Here is a 20,300-nt window from a genome sequence, read left to right on the forward strand (position 1 = left end):
TACAGCTTCCGGGTCATGGTGGCCAGCATGACTAAGCTGCTTCTGGCAAACCAGAGCAGCACATGGAAACGCCGTTTATCTTCCTGCTGGAGCGGTACCTATTTATCTACTTGCACTTTGACGTGCTTTCAAACTGCTAGGTGGGCAGGAGCAGGGCCCGAACAACGGGAGCTCACCCCATCGCAGGGATTCAAACAGCCGACCTGCTGATCAGCAAGCCCTAGGCTCTGTGGTTTAACCCACAGCGCCACCCGCTTCCCATATACCTTGTGGGGTAGGAGAGCTAAAAATAATGTCAATATATTTCACATCTGGCAACTAATATGTCCCTTTGGATCTGGATAGTGCATGGGTAAAGATAAAGGACCCCTAGATGGTTAAGTCCAGTCAAAGGCAACTATGGGGTTTAGTGCTCATCTGGCTTTCAGGCCGAGGGAGCCGATGTTTGTCCACAGACAGCTTTCCGGGTCATGTGGCCAGCAGGACTAATCTGCTTCTGGAGCAACAGAACACCATGATGGAAACCAGAGCGCACGGAAATGCCGTTTACCTTCTTGCCACAGCGATACCTATTTATCTACTTGCACTGGCGTGCTTTCAAACTGCTAGGTTGGCAAAAGCTGGGACAAAGCAACAGGAGCTCACTCCATCGTGGGGATTTGAACTGCCGACCTTCTGATCGGCAAGCCCAAGAGGTTCAGTGGCATAGACCACAGTGCCCCCCTTAGATGATTCTAAAAAGCCCGGGACATAAATTCTCACAGTCTTCTAGCAGCTATGGTGGCTCATTTATCAGAAGTAACATATTTAATGGTAACTATGAAAGTGTATACTCCATTCTGACCAAACTAAGCCTCCTTAAAAAAGTCCTCTGCGCCCTAAAACAAGAGATACTAATTGGGTATGTGGACGAGGAATGTACACTGCAGAAACAAGAGAATTGAGAAAGAGCACACAACAACGGGTGGGAGGGTGCTAAAAGAAGTGGATTGCATCTCACCTGCCAAGGGACCCAGGAAGACTTCCCCAGCTGGATTCACAAAGGAAACACCATGGCGTCCATCAGCTGTGATGTCATCAGCTTCAGAGGCGTGGCCACCTAGGCAAAGAAAAACCACATGTGCAAATGGAAGGATTGGCGGGTTGCCAGTTTATACCAATACTGTTTTAGTATTGACATGTTACTGATGCTTTCCACACAAGGCCTTTTAGTGCTGCTGAGGCACGGCAGTTCTGCAATCTGCAGTTCTGCAACCAGGAAACAGGCACATCACTGTTGTTCAGCACTTCACTCAATATCGTGCTATACTCCCATTCTAACCCCCCAAATCATTGCTTCTAGGGCAAAGGTAGAGAGTTACAAATGATTACCAAATTTATTGCAATACCCCCCGTTTCCATGGTGAGGGTTTTCATTTGTACACAATCCAGAACACCACACTTGCCTGCTTGTCAGAAATGGAAAGGATACTGCTCTACGTGTACCGTTCACCAGGACAGCAGCAACACTGAGGACGAAGCTTGTAGATTTGAAGATTATTGTCATGTAGAGGTATGAGAATAATATCTGCATCACACCTTCTTGAGGCACCATTTTGTGTGTTCACTGATTTTCCTAGTCTTTGGCTACTTCAAACTTCCATTGAATGAAATGATTATTCAATCTGGCACACACTGAAATTAAGGTATAGCCCAAACTTCCCCAGCCATATGTTGTTGGACTACAACTCCCATCATCTCTGACCGTTGGCCATGCTGACTAGGGCTGATGGGAGTTGTAGTCCAAATCATCTGGGCAGCACCAGATAGAGGAAAGTTTAAATAGTCTAGCATACCTTTGTAGCCTCCACCTCCTCCACCAGATGTACAAGCTCCTCCTCCTCCGCCAAAACCACCTGAGGTGGCCCACTGAAGTTTCTCTAGAGCTTGCTGGCAGGCCTCGCCACCTTCTCCACCCTCCAGAAGTGATTTCCCAGCCCAAGGAAATTTGGTGATATCTTCCCAGCCACCACCTCCACCTATAACAAGCACACAGAGGAGAGTGCGTTAAAAGTAAGAACACAACTTTCACAGGCAGACACTGGCATCAAAGTTAAATCTTTTATAAATGCAAGTGGAATTCCATTCCACAAACAGCTTTCAAATACTTTGTCATTACATGCTGATAACACACATCACTTTGTGATACAATAATGTGACGTGGGTGGTCTAAACCACTGAGCCTCTTGGGCTTGCCGGTCGGAAGGTTGGTGGTTCGAATCTCCTTATACTGAGTCAGACCACAGATCAATCAAGCTCAGAACTGTCTACACTGGCTGGCAGTGGTTTTCCGGGCATTCAGACATAGAGTCTGTCCCAGGCCTACCTGGGATGCAGGGAACTTAACCCAGGGTCTTCTGCATTCAATAGCCACCGAGCTATGCCACTTTCCCAAAGGTCACAAAAGAAAATTCTAACAGCAGTTCTGTTGTTCTTATACATGACTGGACCAGGGATGTATTTCAGGGATACATGGGTATGCCTGTATGGGGACATTCTCCCCACCTAAGAAAACCACTGCTTTGGAACCATGATACAAAAGTTGAGGGACACGGGTGGCGCTGTGGTCTAAACCACTGGGCCTCTTGGCCTTGCCGATTGGAAGGTCGGTGGTTCAAATCCCCGTGATGGGGTGAGCTCCCATTGCTCTGTCCTAGCTCCTGCCAACCTAGGAGTTTGAAAGCATGCCACTGCAAGTAGATAAATGGGTATCACTGCAGTGGGAAGGGAAACATCGTTTCCATGCGCTCTGGTTTCCATCACGGTGTTCCATTGCACCAGAAGCCATTTAATCATGCTGGCCACAAGACCTGGAATGCTGTCTGTGGACAAACGCTGGCTCCCTCAACCTGAACTGAGGTGAGCGCCAAAACCCCATAGTTGCCTTTGACTGGACTTAACCATCCAGGGGTCCTTTACCTTTACCTCATGTTGTAAGCATGGAGTAGATTTAAATACCTGAGTGGTTAAAATTTCTGTTGTTTAAAAGGGAAGTTTGCAGTGATTCCCTGGAATGATAGATCCACTAGTTTACACTAGCAAAGGTAGTGAAACGTAAGTACAGTAAAGAATGTCTATGCCTCCAACATCAATTCTAGGGGCCTCCTGCCACAGGAAAGCAGGCAGGTGGTGGCTGGTTAAGAGCAGGCTGAGGTTGGTGGGGTCTCCAAAAACTGCAGACGTGGTTTGTTTAGCTGTGAAATCTAACATATATTATAAGCTATAGAGCCTCACCTGCTGCCCCAGTCCTCCCACTGACTCCAGGGACTGCTGTGCTGTTCACATACTGTTCCAAGAACATATCATCCAGGGAGCCATCCTGATATTTCATGTAAGCCTTCCCTCCGCCTCCTGCTGCTACAAGCAAAGGTTCGAATGCGCCATTCTTCTGCTGCTGAAGAAAGCACACACACACACACACACACACACACAAGCACATGAAACGCAATAAAGGAACTGAGAGAACACACCCAGTTCAAAAGCAGACACCAGTTTTTAAAAGGAGACTTGGATATAAACAACTGAAAAATGCTTCCCTCCAACAGGCACGAATGGCAACGTAGAGAGACTTGCGCAACCTCCGGTGCACATTCAGCACCAACAGGTATAGAATCAGAAGCTCAAAACAGCAGCCTCTGCATGGGTGCTGCTGTGTGTCGATGGGCTTTTGCTCTATTGGCTTTTCCTTTTCCTAGGTGCTTTTCCAGAAAGAGGCTGGAGAAAAAATGCAGCATGAGAACTTACTCTAAAGATGTACGTTGCTCCTCCTCCACCACCCCCTCCGCCTGCCCATTCAGTCAGTCCTCTTTCTTTCTTGTACTCATCTTCTATTTCTGATGATTCCCCCAGGCAGATCTGCTCAGTCTGAGAATTGCTCTGAAAGAGAGAGAAAAAGAGGGAATGGCTAAAGACCAGCAAAGTGCTTTGGGGCAGGTTTACTGCCCATTAATTAAGGGGTCTTCTTTTTTAATCCTCGGTTAAAGCAAATTTCAAAAGCAAATTGGTAAATCGCATTTAAATAAGCTTATACATTGTACAGCAGGGATTCTCCAACTGAGGTCTGTGGACCACCAGTGGCCTGCAAGCTTCACTGAGGTGGTCTGTGACATTTCTATGACTATGTGGTTGAAGGTGGGCGATGGCATATTCATCACATTGGCTATTCATATTGATTTTTTTATTGTATTTTTATTGCTTCCTTTATCATATTGCAATTTGAATTATATGGAATTACAATTGCTACCACCAAGAAACATCAGCAACTTTCACATGGTCTTTGGGGTGGTGGAGATTGAGAACCGCCGCTGTACGACATCTGTGAACTTGTCATTTTGAGGATCCTGAAACAGCACAGGGGTTGTTTATTTTAAATGGGAGATTACAAACAAACTGGCAGCACCACTTGATAGAAGAAAAGGTAATTTTAAATACTTTGTTTTTTCTTCAAGTGTGGAAAAGTAGTAACCAGCCCAGTTCAAGCCAGTAATGGCTAAATTACCGTATTTTTCGCACCATAGGGCGCACCGGACCATAGGGCGCACCCAGTTTTTTGGGGGGGGAAATAAAGGGGAAAAAATTATTTTCCCCCCAGGCGCGGGGCTGGGGCGGGGGAAGCTCGAGCTTCCCCTGACCCCAGCCCCCAAACAGGCAACTCTCTGCAAGCCGTGGGAGCCCAGCGCTGGCTCCCGCTGCTTGCGGGGAGGTCCGCGAAGCCTGGACGCGCTGAGATCAGCACGCGCAGGCTTCGGCATGCCGGCAACTCTCCGCAAGCAGCGGGAGCCCAGCGCTGGGCTCCCGCTGCTTGCGGAGAGGTGTGCGAAGCCTGGAGAGCGTGAGGGGTTGGTGCGCACCGACCCCTCTCACTCTCCAGGCTTCAGCGAAAGCCTGCATTCGCACCATAGGACGCACACACATTTCCCCTTCATTTTTGGAGGGGAAAAAGTGCGTCCTATGGTGCGAAAAATACGGTAGAAAGAGTTTGTTGGTGAGGCAATGCAACCAAACAACCAATCTCCTGTCTTTTCCATTCTCTCTCTCTTAAGCTGATGAGCCAGCATGTCCTCACTGCATGTCCCTGTGTCTTTACAGCAACAATTTCTCATTCAGGCATTACAACATTAACCAGGACATGCGTAGCACAGAAGTGGCAACCTGGTCTGCCACATAAACTGTGAACTGGCTCTTAATATGCCTTTATTTCTTTGATGGGCCCAATGACATCGTTGGGGAAAGCACATGAGAGTAATAAATGGCTGACTAAATTTGGGTTTACTTGAGACAGACAATTCTTAACTGATCTTTTTAGTGTGCCTTTGTAGAGATTATACAAATCCTCATTAGCACATTCGAAAAGCCTCTTGTTTTATGAGGCTCAGATTTGATCTATAGACTACATGTTCTCCGCAGGGAGAATTCATTTTTACTTTCCCTTTATACAGAGCCAAAGACAATGAGGCAATGACACTACTGTATAAATAATAGTGAAGGCCAAAAGCCAGCAAAATGCAATCTGTGCAGAAATATGTTTTGCATGAATTCTAGTGTGAAGATCACAGCACTTCCAAGTGTGGTTGTTCCATTTAAGGCAAGGGAGGAATGCTGCCTTTGAACGCAATGAGGACTTGATCTTTCAACACCAGTGTGTAAAAACCTACATGTTCTTAGTAGAAAATGCAATTAAATTCAATCTGGAGAACAATGTAATTTATTTGAAGGACAACATGTGGTAGCTTCATTAAAGCAAATGGAAGAAAGGAGCCAAGCTGACACATAAATTTTGAATTCCAGAATCAATATTTTAAAATAGACATGCTGCGGTTATTATTTTTGAGTGTGTTTTGTTGTTGTTTCAGCCTCTCTTAGAACCAGTTTACACATTTAGCAGAAACAAGTGGTAAGGACCCCTTGATGTTTAAGTCCAGTCAAATTCAAATATGAGATTCAGGCCGAGGGAGCTGGCATTTGTCCACAGACAGCTTTTCCAGGTCATGTGGCCAGCATGACAAAACCGCTTCTGGCACTACAGAACACTGTGATGGAAGCCATAGCACACAGAAATGGCATCTACCTTCCCATCACAGCGGTACCTATTTATCTACTCGCACTGGTATGCTTTCGAACTGCTAGGTTGGCAGGAGCTGGGACAGAGCAATGGGAGCTCACCCCGTTGCACGGATTCGAACTGCCAACTTTACGATCGGCAAGCCCAAGAGGCTTAGTGGTTTAGACCTCAGTGCCACCCACGTCCCCCTCGTACCTTTACAAGTGGTAAACCTTTACCTGGACTGTACCATTTCAGACTGCAGTGGGTGGGTCCTTTGTCACTGCCTACTCATCAATGAAAAATACAACTCTCCCAGCACCAGAAAAACAGCCTAGCAGGCAGAATGTCAGGCAGAACACCAGGAACACAAAGTGTCATTTAGATCCAGGGGTCAGGGAGAACATGCAGCTTGAAAGTGTTAACAGTCTGGGAAAAGCTTCACCACTTGACTCCGCTGCATGTATAAAGCTACCTCGTGTAATGGCTTTTTTTAGTATGACTATCCAGCTCCTTCAAGACACTCAGTCTTTTGGTACCTGGGAATGATCCAGAGGATATAGGCTCATCCACACTTCCATTTGCCTGACTGCTTTTCCCTGCTAAACCCAAGCTTTAGCGCTGAAATGGCACAAATGGCCATAGGATTTTCTGCTGATTGATGTTTGTTACTATTTAGGGCTTTTCTGGGGGGAAGTGGCAGGGCAAAGGCAAAACTGCTCAGATCTATACCTAGAAAACACGAGACAAGCGAAAATGTGGATGAGCCAATTGAGGGCTGACAAGCATTGACGACTGAAAGGTTGGAGGAACTGGTCAGATGATGTTCAGAATGCAAAGATGAAGATGAGGTTGTCAAGCGTAAATCAGCAAGCTGGAAGCTGCAGAAAGTTTCTCAACTCTTCCAACCACGCAAATGATCAGATGGCAGAGTTTGACCCCTCTATGCAATGCAGCCTGAAGATAATCTGTGGGATTGCAGACACTCTGAGGCTGCACAAGGAAACTTTTGATGAGCTCAAGAGCAGCTATGTTCCTCACAAAGAAATCACCAGGTGTGCCCACGCAACCCACCTCTGCATCTGAACCACAGTCAAGCACTTCTTCTGGCTACTAGTCAACCCACCTAGTCCTCATATCATCTGAAGCATCATCCAGAGAGGGAGAGAAGGAGGAAGACTTAAGAGCTACATTTGTCCCTCCACAGTAAGTCCCACAATTTTAAATGGTTTTTAAATGGTCTTCTAGGAGTCATTCTGGGTTTATGGGATTTTGCTTATATGCGCAATGACCAGGAACGTAACCCCCATATAAGATGTAAGTTACCTGTATTCCCTAAGCTGCTGCTGTTGTTAGTCCAAAGAGGCTACCAGAGTCAATACAGGTAGCACTTGGTGCAAAAAGTAGCAGCAAACCTCCATGTTAGTGTTAACCAGTTATTTGAGGTACTTCCTGTCCCACCTTCCCGTTTCCCAGTTACCATCACTGGGGAAGCTGTATCCTGGAAATATGCTAACCCTTAACCCACTGTCACAATCTGACACTTTATCTTGCATCCAGTGTGGAAAACCTCCGTTCCTCACCCCTGGACAGGCATCTTCCCCTTGTTGCCCCACCAAGATGTAGAGGAGCTCATCTTTCTCCATTTTGAAGATGGCTGAAATAAAGACCCCATAGGATCGCTTGTAGTGGTTCTTGGCTCCATTTCCTCCAGCTGCTCCGTATGCAGAAATCCTGGGGGAGGGGGAAGAAGCAATTAGGAAGAAATCTACACAACCACAGCCAGGTCCCAAAGCAGCTCCAGCTGCAAACTCTTCATTAGGGACACCAAGGAGACCATGCTTAGATCAAAGACTTCAAAGAGACGTCAGCTATGTAGCTGCAGCATCCCCCAAATCACCCACCCACATCAAATATAGGAATAGCAGAACGGAGATGTATTATTATTAGCATTACTGTTAATGGTTACAACAACAAGCCCACCCATCTTATGAGGTTGCTGAAAAGATTACTGAGTTAATGCATTCGAAACCCTTAAAATTATTGCAATCGCTACAGCACAATGACACTCACGTATAGCGGTTTGATGCTGGCACTCTCCACACTTGCACCCCTCGCAGCTGTCCCTCTTTCTCCACAGTCACGGAAATGTTGGTGTTGCGGTAGGCACTGTCACACTGTGCTTGAGTTGGCCCTCGAGGCCCACTGGCCCCGCAGGATGTAAACAACCAGCCTGGAGCAGGCGCTTCCCCTACAACCACAAAACCACCCAGAGATGTGACCAATATGTCAGTTTCCTTTTATTCCCAAGGCAAATGCCATATTTGCATCATCTGCCCATCATAACCAGGAAAGCCATTATTTTCAGGGAAGTTATTCCTTCCAGATCCTCATACGCTTGTAGTAACAAGCCTTAACTACAAACTTCACTCTCTAGCCAGAAATGACATGTTGTTAACAACAAGGCAGTTTGTAGCATCAACTATCTTCGGGGCTTTTAAAACATTGCAGAGATGTTTATATCAGCCTCTTCGCAATGGAAGTATATACAGGACAGATTGGCAAGCCAGTGAATTGGGCTAGAAGCCAACTGGAGACAAAGGGCGGGCAGGTATTAGCACGAGTGTTCAGAACTGCTGAAACATCAACTTCTGCCTATAGAGTCAAGGTTCTGATTGACAGTCATCCGAAGGTCATGTTCTTGAATTGCTGAGAACTAAGTCAAAACACTTCTGACCAAACCCCTGGTCATTTGTAGAATTCTTCCAGCTTAATAATTTTATCCGTTGTCCACAATATACATCAAAATTGCTACCGAAGCTTCATTCTTATTGGTGTTCCCCCCTATGTAAATCACTGGTGTGGGTTCCCCAAGTTGAATGAGAACCCTAGTGAGTTAAAACCTCTCTATCCACCACACGAGGGTCCCAATCTGAATTGGAACCCCACGCAGGCAGTTGATGTTTAAAAAGAAAACCTGCGCTTAAGGAGACACATACAGAGCGAACATATGGTCCAGTTTGGTCCTTACTTTGCAAAACTGCACTGCCCATAGTCTGCCAATGAAATAATGAGTGCAGTAGGATATTGCTCTACCACAGGTGATAATGCACAGTATTCTGTACTGCAGGCTTCCTCAACCTTGGCCCTCCAGATGTTTTTGGCCTACAACTCCCATGATTCCTAGCTAGCAGGACCAGTGGTCAGCGATGATGGGAACTGTATTCTCAAAACATTTGGAGGGCCAAGGTTGAGGAAGCCTGCTGTACTGCTTCCACATTTCTGCATTCAGGCTGACAGAGAAATCAAAACAGTAAAACTATACATTTATTACTTGGCAATCCAGGTTTCTATGGTCTGATTCACATGTGCAAGCTACTACAAAAATTGCCAGCTGAAAAGCACACACACAAAGCTCTATTGCGATCCATAGACCCAAAATGAGCTGAAAAGGCAATTATTGTGGAGGCAGCTCCACTTGGCAAATCCCTTTTTTAAAAAAGGGATCCCTGCATAGTTTCAGCCACTTCAATCAGGCTAATACAAACCATGAAAAACAAAACAAAATAAGGGTTGCATCTTTGTTTTTGCAAACAGAATAACTGGAACCACATGGGACCACATAACCAGAGCCCTGCAGAGCTGCCTCTGTGCGGCTGCATTTCAAGCAGCCACCTACGTGGCAGGTTGCACACATGAGCGGAGGTCCCAACTCTACATCTGAGCTGGACACAAAGCCCCACCTCAAAACGTCAGGAAACTGCAGTGGGTTAATCTGTCTGATGACAAAACCATACATGCCATTAGCAACTGTGTGAATTTTCAAAATAAATAGCCAGCCATGGGGGCTCTGATAAGAACCTAAGAAGAGCTCTGCTGGATGAGACCAAAGGTCCAGCATTCTGTTCCCATAGTGGCCAAGCAGATACCTATGGGAAGCCCACAAGCAGGCAGGATTAGCACTTCCCTGCTCCTAAACAGGAGTGGACATTTGTAATATGCCACCCTGTGCAAGGCCAACATTTGATGGCCTCCTCCCAGCCTTTGTGGTGCTGACTTAAGCTGGGCTTTGGGAAGGAGGCACAAAAGCTCTGGCAGGGTCCTAGAGCCTTCCTTTCTCCATCCCAAAGCCCAGTAAGCACTTGCCTGACTTTGGGAAGAAGGGCTCTAGGACCCTGCCAGAGCCCTCACGCCTCCTTCCCTGAAGCCAGAAAAGTGCTTACTGGGCTTTGAGAAGGTGCTCTCATTGGCTATGCGCCCAGTGTGGCTGTGCTGCTCAAAACTGCCCTAAATCTGTCTCTGCTCCTGATCCACAACAACTGGTATTGAGAGGCATACTACCTCTGATACAGGAGGGCATATAGAGCTGTCATTACTAGTATCCAAGTCTTACTCTTTGTGAATTTGCTTCATCTATTTCTAATGCCACACAAGTGGTGGTAGTAAGTTTCACAGTTTGCACTGCACCCCCTTTGTCTGTCCTGAATCTGCCAATGTGAAGCTTCATTTGGGTTCTAGAATTATGAGAGGGACAAAAACTTCACTTGGTCCACACCACACTTAATTCTGAATACCGCTATCATGTTCTCCCTTACTTTCTTTTCTAAACTGAAAAGCTGCCAACACTGCAACCTTTTCCTCATATGGGAGTTGCTCCAGCCCCTTGATCATTTTGGTTGCTGTTTTTTGCGCCATTAAAAGATCTACAATAGACTTTTTGAGGTGCGGCAACTGAAACAGAACATAACATTCCACAGAATGGCAAGAAGTGGCTTTGATGGCTTGTGAGAGACCGCCTGCACCAAGAGACTCTAAAACTGCCTACTGCTTTGCAGGCTCAAAAGAGACCAGTAACAGACTAAACATCTGGCTCTTGTGTACTGCAGAGACTATATGTGCACCCAACCTCCACAAAATCTCCAATTCAAGGTTGCCCAGTGTGAACTCGTAGGCTGGTCATAGCAAAAGCTACATTGAGCCCAAACAGTTCCCTTGCTGTATCCAATCTGTGCCCTGATAGCGTGGGCTTTTGCACTAGGGCCACCAGGCCAATAACTATGACAAAAGCTGAAATTAACGTAAAATAAACTATCTGGGTAAAAGGAAAACCAAACAGTTACTTTACATTGAGCACAAAGAGGCTCTTGGTCTTCTTGGAATTCAGTTGAATTTCTTAGGAAGCTGAAGGTCGTGAACTCCCTTCCAGCTCAGCTGCTGTCATCCAGAGATGCACAATAAACTCAGTCACTTTCACAGGATGTAAATCATTCTCCAGAACACTGCTTTAGTCTGTATTTCTGGTTCAATCTGTAACGCAGCAGCATCCCTCCCGGCTGCCCTCAGGCAGTTCGTCATCTCCAAACAAACAGCTTTCCCCCCTTTTCCTAAACAGTCTCAAATCTTTACGGTCTATGTCTCTGTCTCGCTCACCAAACAGACAACCACATTCCTGGCATGCAGGAAGTATTGGGCTACCCATATATATCAATGATGTATTCTTGAGATTCTGGGATGCTGCAATAAAAAAAAGTTAATATATCTTATGAAAATTATTCTGTATCCTGTGACACAGACCCTGGCCAACAGCACCAGAAGGGTTTGGTATCCCCCCCATAATTAAAATGGTGCACAAATTCTGTTACATAAAATAAATAACAAGAGTCCATCTTTTGCACTAAGCAAGAGTCATAGTCAACCCTGGGTACAAGCCAAATAGCCACAGTGTTAAGGGAGAAGAAGCAACAGCAAAAAAGAAAGAAAGGCTATGATAGTTTTCTCAACACGTAGCAAGCAGCTTCAGACCTCTGCAAACACATTGTGCCCCGGCCTCAGAGAGAGATTTCCCTATCCAAATATACAGGGCAGGATTCAACTAATGAGTCCTGTTGGTATAAACCCTGTACAAGGACGTCTGCTAGTGCAATGAGATTCCCCAGTGCTTCCAAAATGGGCTCTGAGGGGGTCAGGAGAACCCTGGGAGCAGCATATGGGGGGAAGAGAGGGAATATTGTTCCATCTGGCAAGCCAAGATGCTGCAGCTGATGGAATTCTTATAAGAGGGAGCTGTTGAAGGCCTCCCACAGGGTGACTCCTGCTGCCTCCCAACACATGTTAACATACCGCACCATGATTTCCAAGGCTTGTTCATGGGCTGAACCCTTAAAACTGCTGGAGCTCTGCAATTTCACTGCAGCTACTGTGTTTGAACAGGATGTCCCACCAAGCTGAAAGCTAAGGCTTAGCCAGACCTGTGATGAAGGGAGGTCTGTTTCCATGCTGACATGGAAAGATAAGCCTCCCTGTCTTGAGTTCTGACTGTATTCTTTATTTCTTTGATTAATTATAGTATTCATCAATAAGGATGTAGGAATCGGTCAATTTTAGCATCCCTTAGTGTCCCTTTTTCCATTCTTCAGTTCAGTTCCCCTGATTTCCACATATCAGTTTGCAGGTTTTTTTAAAAAAGTCCACATGAAAATTCATATTTTTGTGCAAATTATCTCCTAATGTCATGCATTTTTGTACATTACTTTCACCAACAAAAGAATTTCTTGCATCCTTTCACCTAATCTACACCTTTTTCTACAGATTTTTAAATGTTAGAACCGCACTGCAAAATTTGGAGAAATGTGACAGCTGCATTTTGGTTTTATATTGATTAGGGAAGTAGTAATGAGGCAGTTTCACATTAAAATGCAATTTTATTTACACCATACCATCATTAAAATAGTTTTAATAACTGTAAAAATGACCACAGCAGCAAAGGTTGCTTTGTTGGCATTACACAGAGGGAAGTATTACATGCCTCAACAGTTTGCATCATATGCCTTATTCAAAAAGTAAACATGGTGCCTGCCAAGTGCTTAGAGCACCAGTTATCATAGTAAATAAAGAGCCAGATGGCAGCAGCTGTTTTGCTGCCATACAATATCCCTCTAGGGGAGATGTACCATTTTCAACAGCAGGATGCGAAGGCAGAACTTGGAAAATAAGGCAATGATAAGCTGGTGAATGATGATGTAAAGACAAAGTAGACATACCCTTCAACACTTCTCTGATGAAAATAGGGATGTCCCATTCCATAACAACAAACAACAACAACTTTATTATGCACCCCCTTCCCATCTGACTGGGTGGCCACAGCCACTCTGGGCTGCTTCCAACATATATACAACATAATAAAACATTTTTAAAAACTTCCCTATACAGGGTTGCCTTCAGATGGCTCAGCGTCAGATACCTTCGTGCCCTCCAACATTTCTCCAATGAAAATAGGGACATCCTAAGGAAAAGCGGGACAATCTGGGATCAAATCAGAAACCAGGACCGTTTCTGTAAATCTGGGACTATCCCTGGAAAATAGGGCCCCCTGTAGGGTCTGGGTAGAATGTGGTAATATGAAAAGGCCAGGAAAGCTTCCATATTTCCCAGTGATCAGGTTCTGGGTCCAGAAAAGTAAATAGAGATTCGGAACCAACCAATAGAGGGCACATCCAGACTTCATTTTTGTGCTGTATTTCTAGACACAGATCCTTGCTTTAAATGTGTCCAAACATTTTTTATTTTTTATTTTGCCATGGTGCTTTCTCCATGAAAACCCTCTCTCTACTGATGGTCAGAGCAAACAGCAACCTGTAGAAAGCCCAAATTGCCATTTGTTCTGAATTTTTCCTTAGGAAAGGGGGAGGGGGAGACGTGGAACTTTAAATTGCGGACCTGTGCCTGGAAACTGCAAGGCAAAAAGTAAGTGTGGATGAGCCCAGAAAGACTATGCTCTCCTCGAGAAGAGCATGGGCTGATCAGAAGGCATTTTCACAAGCTAGTTGTATGGTGCTCTGGTTGTGAAGTGTTATTCTCTGCCCCACAATCCCAGGGACTACATTTCAGGCCCTGCTTTAAGTGTGAATCTCTTGGGAGGCCCTTCTCCAGGTGCCCCCCCCAAATGAAGTGCCTTTTCAGTGGTGGCACCCCAGTTGTGGAATGCCCTCCACAGAGAAGCTTGCTTTGTGTTCATACTGTGTGGTCTGTATGCATGTCACTGCAAGTGCCAGGTAAACCCCTTATAATCCCAGGCTTTTAAGAATGTGCTGCTTAGACATTTTATCCTCTGTCGCTAGCTTTATTCTGATATTGTACTGTACTGCTTTTATTTTGTTCTAGATTTTAGGTATTGTTCTGCTTCATGGTTTTAACTTTCACTGTAAATTGCTCAGGGAACTTCAGTTACTGAGAGGAAAAGACGTGTAGTAAACAAACAAACAAAAAACTGCCCACCAACCCATTCAACACACACACACACACACACACACACACACTTCATATACTGTACACTATTCCTATATCACGTTTTGAAGAGAAGAGTGGCAAATGGAATAGCCGGAACATATGAGGAAATTAGCATTTCCATCCTAGTAAGAAGAAAATTAGGCTTTCCTTCCTGCTTTTTGCTTCCTTCCTTCCTTCCTGCTGCCTATCTGCAAGCTCCCAACATAACCTCTTGTCTGCCTATTAACTGGCTCTGTCAATGACATCCGAAACCTCTCCCGGCAAGGGGGAGAAGTAATTTTATTACTGAAAGCAAAGCAGAGCTGCTGGGCTTCTCCAAGATCTAATTGAATTAAAAGGATGAGATGATGAATGAAATAGCTTGTACTCAGAGGAAAAACAATTGCAACTTACAGGAATTCATGTAACTGTATGAACTTGAGTCTTTTCAGAAGCATGTACCCTCAACTGCACAGCGTTGTCAAAAGCAACAACATTCACACTAACTTCTAGAAGTTACCAGGGGAAATCTCTGTTTTCTGGTACATATCCTGGAAAAATCTCCTCTCTGGCTTGCCTTCTGACCCATGCTGGGGGTGGCTTTTTAAAACTTTCCTTGAGTCCCAAGGCATCCGAGCCACAAAAGTTCCCAGGAGAACAATAAGTCACACTGACACGGAATATTTGGTTTATGAGTTCAAATAGGCCACAACTTTATTGGTTACAGATGTGAGCGGTTTGGCTTAGGCATTGGGGTGAAGCCAGGCTAAATCTTGACTCCTGTCCACCTACAGGGAGTCCACGGAAGGGTAAACCACTGATAGGGGGTGCCTGATAGTAGCACCCTGAGAGGTCCCCGTAGGGGCTGTGACACGGCCCTAGCCCATGCCCAGGCTTCGGACAGTATTCACACCCCAGATCCCTTTAACAGGATACCTCCCCTCCAACCAAACGAAAGAAGCAAGTAAGAAGGAGCCGGCTGGCTGCGCAGAATTTAAATGGCCCGCGGCCACACCCGTTCTGCCGGCTAATAATAATAATAATAATAATAATAATAATAATAATAATAATTTATTATTTATATCCCACCCATCTGGCTGGGTTTCCCCAGCCACTCTGGGCAGCTTCCAACAAAACACTAAAATACAATAACCTCTTAAACATAATAATAAATAATAATAATAATAATAATAATAATAATAATAATAATAATAATATATTTATTAGGCTGGGGCCACCTTGCAACGCCACTGGCGCAGCCGGCTATGACATAGGGGTGAGGTAGTGTACCTCCTCTCCACACCAGAAGACTTTGAGGCACAGCTGCCCATGCGCAACGCTGCCCTCCGATACAGAGGAGAGTGGATTTAGCATGCCCTGCACACACGTCAACTCTTCAGGTTATAACTACCATCTCCCTTATACTGGTTCAGACTGTTTCCCCATCTCGCCTAGGCATTGCTGACTGGCAGCAGATCTCCAAGACCTCCTCAGTCAGAGGTCTTTCTCATCACCTGCCATCCATCCTTTTCTAAACTGGAGGTGCCTGGGATTGAGTTTGGGCCTTGTGCTTACAAAACATGGTCTCTGCCACTGAACTATCGTCCCTTTTGGTCTCGGGTTTGGCCATGGCCCTTTACACTTTGCAGCACTGGGCCAGCTAACAGGTGGAGAAAACTGCTGGTCTGAACCTAGCTGAAGCACACTGCCACCTTGACAATGACTGGAATGGATAATGTGGCTGGTCAGTCAAGCCAGGTCAGGTGTTTGGGGAAGCCAATATAGGCCCAGCTGCCCTTATATAACTTCAGGTTCAGTTCCTCAGTCGGAGCAACATGTCACCAAGCATAGTTGCTCTATGGACAGTTGAACCTGGAGACTTTTCTGTGGAGGTTGGCTAACCTGTGACCCTGTCGCCCAGGTGCTGTTGGGCTCCCATCAGCCTCTGTCAGCTTGGCCAGTGCTCAAGTATCATGGGAGCTGTAGTCCAGTAACATCTGGAGGACTACGTTAGCCATGCCCGTCCTATATACATTCCCAAGGGAATCACTTGATTTAGTAACATCACATCTGGGTTACTACAATGCATTCCATGCACAACTCTCTCTGAAGCATGCTCAGAAACTGTATGTGACTTCCTTATTAAAGCAAGTGTCCCAAATTTGTTTCTGGACCTAGTCCAACGAGTTGGTGATAACTTATAAAGCCTCTCACAGTTTGGGAACAGGATAGCTAAAGGACCATCTACTTCAGGGGTCAGCAACCTTTTTCAGTCATGGGCCGGTCCAGCGTCCCTCAGACCATGTGGTGGGCCGGACTATATTTTGAAGAAAAAAAATGAACGAATTCCTATGCCCCACAAATAACCCAGAGATGCATTTTAAATAAAAGGACACATTCTACTCATGTAAAAACATGCTGATTCCCAGACCATCCATGGGCCACATTGAGAAGGTGATTGGGCCGCATCTGGCACCAGGGCCTTAGGTTGCCTACTCCTGATCTACTTCCATAAAAGCCTGGCCACTGCTAAGATCTTAATCATAGGCCCTTCTGAGTATCCTCAAAAATGTACTTAGCTGGGACCAATGCCCTGGAGCCCCCTCATTTAATGGCATTTTTAATGGCCTTCAATAGGATGTTTAAATTCTTCTTGTTCAAAAGAACTTTTAGCTGTGAATATTGTAATGCCCTTCACTATTTGCAAACAGTTTTACAAATCTTTTGTTGTCTGGTCTTTGACATAAAGAATGATGGGATGTAATTTGCATTTTAAGTGGCTGCCTTTAATTGCTTTATTGTCAGAATGCTTAATTGTTTTAATGATTGCATATGGATCTTATTCATGTTTTAATAATTTTGCAGAGTTGAGTTTATTTGTTTTAACCCACTGTTAGTCACCCTTAGCTTCTTTTTATATGTGGATCTTTACTGTATTTTTGTTTGCACATTGCAGTGTTTCATTCTGACATTCTGTTCCATTTTAAGACAAGTTTGATAGTTTAAAGCGGGTTGTTAGAGGGGTCTTTTTTTAGAAATTTAAAGCTGCATAGAATTTTTTTGAAAAAAATAAACAAAGGAAAAGTTAAAACAAATGTTTTAACTGAATAAATGAACAGTCCACATGCAAGTCACTGCATGCATATCGACACAAAATACTGGTGTACTGTTTCCTTTCCATCACCTCCTTATGCAACATTATCATATCAAACATGCCAAATGTGTTAAAAATGTGTTACAGTATAGGGCAGTTAGGTCTGGCTCCCGCAAGACCTAACTGAATACAATGTAGGGTAGGCAGAGAAGAACCTCTAGCATGTCTACTAGAGTGACTATGTGGGGAGGCACATCCAAAGTGTACACACTAATCTAATTATAGCACAAAAATGTAGTTTTTCTTAATCTATAATCAGTCATGCTTGTCTTCAACATGCTGCTTTTAATCTAGTTTGATTTTAGATCCTGCTGGCCACAAGGGTGGATGTGGTAATTTGACACACATGTGAAATCCCCCCCCCCCACACACATGCACGAGCTGAATAAAGGAGGATGTGGAGACAGCAATCTTGGTATATCTCATTGGGCAGTTGTGGACATACCCCACATGCCCAAAATGGGCACACTACAGGGCAATGCAGAATCAATCTACAATGGGCTTTTATTTTTGGAATGAAACCAGTTTCTACAGAAGCACTTTCCAAGTGCAAAATCTAGATCCAGACTGAGTGTGGACTATACAGAAGAAACCAGTACTCACTCTCCGTTGATTCCAGAACGAAATGTTGTGTGCATGCAGCCTAAGAATCACCATGTGTTGCAAGTGGATAAAAATGTACCAACTTTAATTAGTGAAACACTGAAAGACAGGATTGTTCTCTCTACGTCAGCTGATAACATGCCAATGTTATTGATTACTGATTGAAAAATAATCTGTCACTCTTCCCTCATAGACGGCCAAGGCTGCACTGGCGGAGGAAGAGGAGTGCAGCACAAACCTGATGGGGTTCCATCACGGCTCCTCCCCCCACCCACGCTGGGCACCCCGCCCCGGGATGCACGCCAGCCCCGCTCCCGCCTGCTCTCCGCCCCCCTTGCCAGAGCATGAAGCTCTGCCACTGAAAGGCTGTTATGCTTGTCTGGAATGAGAGCAGAACTTATTATCCCTTTCTGAACCCCATTCAGAAAAGGGTACAAGGAGGGTGGTGTGGAAGAACTGTGCTTCCCATGCTACCACATTCTACCAAACAGTTGTGATAACACCAGGTAGCTACAAGAAGAATATCATTTCCCCAGCCCAAAAACACAATACTTTGATTCAGGGCTGTGAACGTGAGCTAATATTTGCATCAGGAGTACCATCCAAAGGAAAGGCATTTGGTCCCTGAGCAGCAAAGACTTACACATTTACTGCCTTGAAGGATGTTCCATAGAGGCTACAATAAAGGAAGAGTCACCAGGAGGAAGTGATACGCAGACACAATCAAATAACTTGCTCTTCTGCAATAAGAACATAACACACAGTCCTCGTATTGCTTAATATGTTGTCTGCCTATTTGGAGCTACCTTAATTAGAAGTAACTCACCATTAGAGGAACAGTCTAGACCAAATGTAATATTGTCGACTGCAATGTCAGCTTGCGAATTCCAACCCCAAGTGGCCCGGATCTGCAACCGAAAGCTGTTTACCAAAGAAGATGTTTGGAGAAGAAGACAAAGAGAATATATACATATATATTAAAATAAACACCTGAATTGATTTTGCAAACAAGAAAGCAGGGCTATCAAACATTGTATGACATTGTATGACAACAAGCAACTTGCAAACAGAAATAACAGAAACACAAACTAGAAATAATCAGTATTACTGAAAAATTAAGCATGTTTCATACATTGCTGCATTCCCTAAGTCCCAAGCAGAACAATAAAGCAGTAAGTAAACTAAGCCTCAGAAAATGTAACTGAATATATTGCTATAAAACTTCACAAAGCTCTGAATTTTCCTACCCCAAACTAATGGTCAACAGTTATCAGATCAGTCAAGGAGCCATCCCTGAAAATGGCTTAGTATTAGCAATCTAACATGTTCACATTTGAAGTAATTCTAATTAACACACAGTTGGGATTCAATAGCTGCTAAAGAGCAACAACAGCAGCAGCCATAGTCTTAACACATGAACCACAAATTCTCTTGCTAATGCATTGAATAAAAACATCATTGCACAATCTGCTAATTCAGGATAGCTAAAAATAGGTTCCATTCCTAAAGGATAAAGCTGAGCAGTTTTTGTTTTTGTTTTAAAGAATTGTAACTAAACATAAATCCATAAGAATATAGTACTCTAGGAGAATATGAAAAGTACATGTCACACCAGGAAATTATCTGCTGGTGATGATGAAATCCAGTGTGATTTATGAGAGAAAATTGTATATTGGGAAGAGCAAGTGCTGCTTAATGTCTTATTCAGCTAGGAAACAGTCTTGTTCTAAACAGATTGGGGAGATCTAAAAATATTCAAATTAGAGTGAAGCTCAGCAAGGCCAACATGCTAGGACTTCATCTGTGAAAAAGCAGTCCATAAATAAAATCTGACAAGCCAGAACATCTAACAAGTAATAGATTAAAATGCAAGATCAAGAAGCATATCTTAATATGATTGAATATATTTATGTAAGGTGCTTTACGATGGGGTTTTAATCTCATGCTTCATTGGTCAGCAGGCATTGGAAAGGATTTTTTTGTGGGGGGTGGGGGAGACTAGGATTGGGACCTCCCCCTTTCTTCAATCTCTACAGTTCAGGGCTCTTTATAAAATGATCAACATTACAAATAGGAAAAACAGCAACGCTGAACTATACAACAGCTGAACCAAAGCAGGGGCCAAACATTTTCACTCAACATTTTAATTCCCAGAGCACTCTCACTTTGGGGTGATAAAGGGGGACAAAAGTATGGTGC

The 20,300-nt window shown here is 44.4% G+C and overlaps 1 protein-coding gene across 3 annotated transcripts in view; it reads right to left on the bottom strand.

The window, feature by feature from the left end:
• LTK (leukocyte receptor tyrosine kinase) overlaps window positions 1–20,300 on the bottom strand; it is a 109,088-nt gene that overhangs the window by 23,077 nt on the left and 65,711 nt on the right. For 2 of the 3 annotated variants that reach the window (XM_028723348.2, XM_028723331.2), the window contains 7 exons: window positions 18,928–19,022; window positions 8,153–8,330; window positions 7,663–7,813; window positions 3,784–3,915; window positions 3,274–3,433; window positions 1,836–2,018; window positions 1,001–1,099 (listed from right to left, as the gene is read on the bottom strand). In XM_028723348.2, the coding sequence (XP_028579181.2) occupies window positions 1,001–1,099; window positions 1,836–2,018; window positions 3,274–3,433; window positions 3,784–3,915; window positions 7,663–7,813; window positions 8,153–8,330; window positions 18,928–19,022 (998 nt within the window). The remainder of the gene's footprint in view (window positions 1–1,000; window positions 1,100–1,835; window positions 2,019–3,273; window positions 3,434–3,783; window positions 3,916–7,662; window positions 7,814–8,152; window positions 8,331–18,927; window positions 19,023–20,300) is intronic. The other variant, XM_028723340.2, reaches the window with a different exon arrangement.

This window comes from Podarcis muralis, chromosome 1 (assembly GCF_964188315.1).
Source record: "Podarcis muralis chromosome 1, rPodMur119.hap1.1, whole genome shotgun sequence".
NCBI lineage: Eukaryota > Metazoa > Chordata > Lepidosauria > Squamata > Lacertidae > Podarcis > Podarcis muralis.